Source organism: Pelobates fuscus, chromosome 4 (genome assembly GCF_036172605.1).
Source record: "Pelobates fuscus isolate aPelFus1 chromosome 4, aPelFus1.pri, whole genome shotgun sequence".
Classification (NCBI taxonomy): domain Eukaryota; kingdom Metazoa; phylum Chordata; class Amphibia; order Anura; family Pelobatidae; genus Pelobates; species Pelobates fuscus.
In genome coordinates, this window is record NC_086320.1 from 251,954,422 (window position 1) to 251,962,119 (window position 7,698).

The 7,698-nt window shown below is 45.4% G+C and overlaps 1 protein-coding gene across 1 annotated transcript in view; it reads right to left on the reverse strand.

Annotated features, from left to right (window-relative positions):
- The window catches only part of LOC134609422 (telomerase reverse transcriptase-like), a 741,267-nt gene extending 735,184 nt beyond the window's left edge, over positions 1–6,083 (reverse strand). The window contains exons 1-2 of the mRNA XM_063453098.1: positions 6,030–6,083; positions 5,571–5,732 (exon numbers count right to left, since the gene is read on the reverse strand). Coding sequence (XP_063309168.1) covers positions 5,571–5,732; positions 6,030–6,083 — 216 coding nt within the window. The remainder of the gene's footprint in view (positions 1–5,570; positions 5,733–6,029) is intronic.
- Between the last annotated feature and the right edge of the window lie 1,615 nt (positions 6,084–7,698).

The window sequence follows — 7,698 nt, forward strand, 5'->3', positions numbered from 1 at the left end:
TGTAAGTCTTTAGCTGACACTCTAGGATTCTTCTTCACCTCATTGAGCAGTGACTGCGCTGTGCTCTTGCAGTCATCTTTACAGAACGCCCACTCCCATGGAGAGTAGCAGCAGTGCTGAACGTTTTCCATTTATAGACAATTTGTCTTACCATGGACTGATGAACAGCAAGACTTTTGGAGATACTTTTATAACCCTTTCCAGCTTTATGCAAGTCAACAATTCTTAATTGTAGGTTGTAACGGACCGTTTCAGCATATGAGGGGGAAAAATCCGTTTAGGCGATAATCCCCTTTTCCCAGAAAGGCACAGCTCCTGCAGAACATCAAAACTCACGAACTCGGATATAGGTGAATAAGGTAGCACTCCAGCTGGAACCTCACAAATAGCTGCTAGCAGATGAATAGGAAAAGCAGACATCAGCTTACACTCCTTAGCAATCAATCTCCAACAGCATACAGTGAATCCCCCCAAGAACGAGACAAGGCTCCGTGTTGAGGGTCAAGCAGTGGTCTGAGGTGCTGGGCACCCAGCCTGGTTTTTATTACATGAGTACACATACAGGCCACACCCAGGGGGAGGCATAAAATAACCAATAACATAGATGTTACCTCCCACACATCCCCTCCCCTTAGTGTGACACTTAATCCCATTATGTGTACAGTTCAAAATATACTTTTACACAACTTTCATAACTTTAAAACCATACATCACATTCACATAAAAATACATATCCACAATCAATCCATTCAGGGGAACAACATATTAAAAAATGGCATGAATCCGACCAGGGGTTAAAAAGTTACTAAAAGTATCTTTTGTTCCTTCTGGCTCAAACAGTAAAAGTAAAACATCCCCACAATGCATCCTGGCTTCCTCCCTTCTGCCCTGGAGATAATTGGAGAGGAAATCTAATTATCCAGGACTAGAGGCAGACTCCATTAACCACATGGTTGCAAAACAACATAAAACTCTTTAAAATACATAAAGTCACTTTTTATACATTAAACACAGACATTTAACATATCCCCAGATAGCTCAGGTCTGCGTGCACATTATTAGGTGAATGGCACGCAGACCACACAAATACAGTTTAATTGCCATGGAGCCAAAGTCTTTCATTATATGAATAGGCTCCATGGCATAGCTATCTGGGGGGTATCACTGCTCACACAGGGCAAGTACCGAATGGCCCCACTGTATTTAAAGGGCCAGAATGAGTGACATGCACTCTGTTAGGGCCGAATACTGTTTGTAAAGGGCCCAATCTCCCAGGGCCATAGTCCAAAGGCAGCAGGCAGGCAACCAGGCTTCTCCAGTTCTCAGTGGCGAGGTTGGTTTCGTCACATCTCTCCCCCTTTCCAAAAAGACTAACAGGGTACCTGACCTCCTGCCGGTCAGTGCCCTTGTTAGTCCAGCAACCCACCCACAAAGCAGAAACATCAGTACAGCCCACCCACAATAAATGGTTACTACACCTGGGTAGAGGAGAAAGTTGTCCATGTCCAGGTGCCTCACCCCGGCTGTGCAGGGGACTGGTAGGCTGCCTTGGTGGGTTGCTGAGTGGGCAGAGACCAGCGGTATTCTGTCCTGATGCCAGCACTACCACCGGAGTAGTCTGGTTGGAGCCTGGTTGCTGGAGACGGATTGTCTCCCCCTTCGTTGCATAGCTCTGCTGCTGAATGGGGAGACCGGTTGTCTCCCCCTTGGATACATAGTTCTTTCGTGGGGGGGTAGGACCGACCATCCCTACCCCCTGTGTGGTAAGTGCAGAGACCACGGTCCCATCTGCACCGGTGGGGGGCTTACAGTCTCCCCCTGGTACATTAAACTGCCGCTGGGGAGAGGGGGTAACAAGCTCCTCTCCCGATAGAACACTCTGCCCATTAATAATCCGCCGCTGGGGAGAGGTGGTAATAAGCTCCTCTCCCATGCATACTTCCATCATCTGCGGAGGGAGACCGACTGTCTCTTCTCCTAATACAGTGTCCTGCTGTTGGGGAAAGGAGACTGGGCTCCCAATTCCCAAAAAGTCACGCTGCTGCTGGGGGGTAGGACCAACTACCTCTGCCCCCTGTAACTCAGCCTGCCGCTGGGGAGGGAGGACGCTGCTCTCCTCTCCCTCTACTTCACACTGCCGCTGGGGAATGGAGACTGGGCTCCCAATTCCCCAAAAATCATGCTGCTGCTGGGGGGTAGGACCAACTACCTCTGCCCCCTGTAACCCAGCCTGCCGCTGGGGAGGGAGGACGCTGCTCTCCTCTCCCTGCACTTCACACTGCCTTCCCGGCATATCACTCTGCTGCTGGGGGGTAGGACCAACTACCTCTGCCCCCTGTAACTCAGCCTGCCGCTGGGGAATGGAGACTGGGCTCCCAATTCCCTGCAGGGCCGGTGGAGAGACCTCGGTCCCATCTCTACAGGCCACCTGGGGTTCTTCCCAGTAAATCTCTACAATATCTTCCCAGCGGAAGGGGTCTGGATCTGGGTCTGTCACCTTACTGTCCTGCTGAGCCTTCCCAATGAAGCGGAAGAGATCTTGGTAGTTTTGCTCCAGTTCCCACTCCAGGGCTGCTAGGTGAGCCAGGTCTTGCTCTACCTCATGGGGGTCATCCCACTCATGCCTAGCCTCCCTCTCATAGAAAATGTCCTGCAGTCTGGTTTGCGCAGGGCTCCCGAAGCCAGGCTCTGCAAAGGACTCCCATAACAAGCCAGGACCATCAAACTCCTCTCCCTCTGGCTTGTCATGTTCGGCTGTCCAGGGTATATACTGTGCCATATACCACCAGAGCGCCTGGTAGGCATCCTCCAGCCATAGCTCCTGCCATACCCGGTGCTCTAGTTCCTTCACCCATTCCTCCAGGGGCTGCTCTCCCAGGAAGGGCATCCGCAGGGCCACTTGCTTCTGCAACCGCTGCTCTTCACTGGGGAGACTCTCACCCCGCTGGTATTGTACATTATCCAGGGCCTGGTACCAGATGCCTTTCCTTATTGCATCCCGGTCATCCATGTCACCCTTATTGTACTCCACTGCTGGTTCCATCCTGGTGCTGTCAGGGTCGCTGTACTCAGACATGCGTTGCCCTCAAATTGTAAATCCAAAGAAATGGTGTTCTGTAGCTGTCCTTCTGGCTGTAGGAACGATCCCGCCGCTTGCCACCAATGTAACGGAGCTCCGTGTACTCCGACCGAGTACCCTCCGTTGATGGATGCTCCTAGCGCTCTCAGAGGACTCCAAGCACTGCAGACGACACCACAACCACCGCAGGCTCCACAACCGCCGTAGCTTAACTGGAGCCGCGCCGTCTTCCTTCCACCCTGGATCGGCTTCTGTCCTCCAGGACCGTGTGGGGAAGACCTCTCCTCCAGGAGAGCGTAACAGGAACAAGCTCTTAAAAGAGCTAAGTGATTAAGAGCTCAGGGGAATATGCAGCGCATAGCAATCCCCAGTGTGATATAGCAGTTCCCTCCAATAACGAGACACGGCTACGTATTGAGGGTCAGAAGAGGTCTGAGGTGCTGGGCACCCAGCCTGGTTTTTATTACATGAGTACACATACAGGCCACACCCAGGGGGAGGCATAAAATAACCAATAACATAGATGTTACCTCCCACACATCCCCTCCCCTTAGTGTGACACTTAATCCCATTATGTGTACAGTTCAAAATATACTTTTACACAACTTTCATAACTTTAAAACCATACATCACATTCATATAAAAATACATATCCACAATCAATCCATTCAGGGGAACAACATATTAAAAAATGGCATGAATCCGACCAGGGGTTAAAAAGTTACTAAAAGTATCTTTTGTTCCTTCTGGCTCAAACAGTAAAAGTAAAACATCCCCACAATGCATCCTGGCTTCCTCCCTTCTGCCCTGGAGATAATTGGAGAGGAAATCTAATTATCCAGGACTAGAGGCAGACTCCATTAACCACATGGTTGCAAAACAACATAAAACTCTTTAAAATACATAAAGTCACTTTTTATACATTAAACACAGACATTTAACATATCCCCAGATAGCTCAGGTCTGCGTGCACATTATTAGGTGAATGGCACGCAGACCACACAAATACAGTTTAATTGCCATGGAGCCAAAGTCTTTCATTATATGAATAGGCTCCATGGCATAGCTATCTGGGGGGTATCACTGCTCACACAGGGCAAGTACCGAATGGCCCCACTGTATTTAAAGGGCCAGAATGAGTGACATGCACTCTGTTAGGGCCGAATACTGTTTGTAAAGGGCCCAATCTCCCAGGGCCATAGTCCAAAGGCAGCAGGCAGGCAACCAGGCTTCTCCAGTTCTCAGTGGCGAGGTTGGTTTCGTCACATAGGTCTTCTGAGAGCTCGTTTGTGCGAGGCATCATTCACATCAGGCAATGCTTCTTGTGAAAAGCAAACCCAGAACTGGTGTGTGTTTTTTATAGGGCAGGGCAGCTGTAACCAACACCTCCAATCTCATCTCATTGATTGGACTCCAGTTGGCTGACATCTCACTCCAATTAGCTCTTGGAGATGTCATTAGTCTAGGGGTTCACATACTTTTTCCACCTGCACTGTGAATGTGTACATGGTGTGTTCAATAAAAACATGGCAACATTGCATTCTTTGTGTGTTATAAGTTTAAGCAGACTGTGATTGTCTATTGTTGTGACTTAGATGATGATGATGATGATCAGATCAAATTGTATGACCAATTTGTGCAGAAAACCATATCATTCCAAAGGGTTCACATACTTTTTCTTGCAACTGTGTGTGTGTGTGTGTGTGTGTGTGTGTGTATGTATATAGATATAATATTTTGTTCTACATGTATTTTGATATCAATATATATATATATTTTTTTTTTTTTAGCTATATTACATGTGAGTGTACATTATATACTTGTACCTACCCTTGCTTCGTAGTCCTAATATACTAAAATGTTTATCTATTTAATTTTTTTGAGGATACCTCCTACAAGCATGATCAAAAGAAGAATTGGCACTGCACTTTATCCTTAGGCGGGGATCGTGCCACCGAGGCGCATACGTTTGACCTGCATTGAAGTTCCAATAAAGTGTGAGTGCACATTTTTATCATATTTGTACCAACTTTAGCGTTACATACTACACTATTAGTTTCTTCCGTTTTTTTCTCTTCTTGTCGTTATATACTCCTTGATAAGGACTATTTAGGCACTGCTTCAACCCCCTGTTTTACCGAGCTTTAAACCGGACAAGACAGACTCTGTACTTGGTGTTTGAACTGCCTTTGGACTGTAATCATCTTCACAATTGCTGAATTATAATTTGGTGCTATCTACTATTATCTGTAACAACACCTGTTGGCCATTGATTGCTTTTGATTGTACATATGCAGTTTAATAATAAAAGCTTTTTTTTTTTTTTTTTTTAAACAAGCATAATCACTTTAGCAAATAATAGACAATTGATATGATTTGATAAAGGAGTGCATACAGGAAACTATGGCATTTTGAATAATAAAATGCATTGGGTACTCGAGATATAATGTTCCAGCTTTTATGTAAAAAAAAATAAAAAAATACTTCTTACATGTCTTTTAAATGATTTTCTTATATGTCCAGTTGAGTCCAACCAAACGGTGGCATAACGTCGTATGTAGTAGTGCTCTTCAATGTTTTCTTTAATTATTTTTGAAACTACTTCTTTAAGTTTTGAATGTGGAATGGTGTCATAAGCTCCTTTCACATCAGCCTACAAAAAAGAAGCCGAAAACCAAAATATGTTTAGAAAAAACTAAAGAATTACACAGCAGGTTCTTACATAAAAAGCAGCATATTGACTGCTATGCAATCAAGATGTGAACTATACAGCAGATGAAAGATAAGAATTAACCGGATTATGTTAACCAAAAGTTGATTATTCACTCCATTAAGAATTTCCCATGTATAGTTGTGCAAGCTGTAAGATGACTAGAATTTTAATTACCATTCTATATTATTTCAGCACTGTAAAGACTGAAAGTGACTTGATTTTCCTAAGCACCCTAACCATAACAGAACTGATATACCGGTAGTTATGATGCCAGAAGTCCTCTAGTGCCATGTCAGAATAAGTTGTCAAATTGTTGATGAACAATCTAACTTCCCTCTTTCTACTGCTAATATCTCTCCCTATACAAACAAGCATTCTGCTAGCATTTCCTCCTGCTCTATTACATTGTCTGCCTATCTTTAAAGGACCACTATAGGCACCCAGACCATTTCAGCTTAATGAAGTGGTCTGGGTGCCTGGTCCATCTAGGATTAACCCTTTCTACTGTAAACATAGCATTTTCACAGAAACTGCTATGTTTACATATATCCAGCCTCTAGTGGCTGTCTCATTGACAGCCGGTAGAGGCGCTTCCATGCTTCTCACTATGATTTTCACAGTGAGAAGATGCCAGCGTCCATAGGAAAGCATTGAGAAATGCTTTCTTATGAGACTGGCTGAATGTGCACGCTGCTCTTGCCGCTCATGCACATTCAGCCGATAACGGGGAAAGGAGGAGGAGAATCCCCAGCGCCGAGGGGGACTCACCCTAGAGCCCCGGCAGGAGGGGGACCCTGAGGGTGAGGGGGACCGAAGAACCCTAAAGAGCCAGGAAAATGAGTATGTTTTCCTGGCACTATAGTGGTCCTTTAAGTCATTTGAAATAAATACCCTCAAGATCCTGTTCTCTCAAGATTTATTGGTGGTGGCTGCAACAGACTTGATAAGGCTTTACATAACTTAATTGAGTGAATTGTCATCTGCATAATTTCCCTCTTCTCCTCTTGGTTAGGTCTTTCTTTTTCCTCGATAGAAGTGGCGATACAAGAATTCTCATCAGCGAACCTATCATAGCGGGAATCACATAACAATAAGGAGGGATTAAAGAAAGAAGAGGAAAAATAAATACAATAAAGAACTAGGGAAAGGGATAAGAGAAAGATGAAAAGGGGGGAAAGAAGGGAAAGGAAAGAAAAGAAGGGAAGGGAAGAAAGGGGGAAAAAAAGAAAAAAGACAAAATGGAAAAGGAAAAAGGGGAAAGGAAACGAAGGGGACTGAAAAAGAAGAGATAAGAAAGAAAAGAAAAAGGAGAGGAGGCCATAAAGATGAGGTTATAACAAATAAAACCTAAACAGGAAGAAAGAGAAAAGGGGAACCGGGGGGGGGGGGGGGGGGGAAGAGTGAGAGGGCGAAAGGGAAAAAAAGGTTTGCTAAAGAAGATGAGATAAGGAAATGAAAAGGGGGGGAAGAAAAAGAAAGGGAGAAAAAAAGGAATAAAGAGACAAGTGGAAAAAGAAAAGACAAAAAAAGAGGATTAGGGGGGCGGGGCCGGACCGTGGAGCTGAAAAGGAAGCCATCTCATGCAGCTCTGGTCCTAAGCCTGAATAAACACTGATTTTCTACCCACAAACTGACTATTAACCCTTCAAAATATATCTGAATAGCGTAACCTGCCAGCATCACAAAGAGACCAACCGGCGGCTGCAGATCTTACAAAAGTGAGGAAGCTGAAAACTCAGGCCTACATGATGGAATAAACCTGAGGTCTATTGCTGTGCCTGGAAGCACTCTGCACATGCTCAGTGAACGAACATGATATGAAAGTGTCTGTCTCTCCTAACGTGCAAGAGGCGACCAGAGAGAACACGCTGCGGCCACGCACCCCCCCAGGACCGGGAAGGTCATC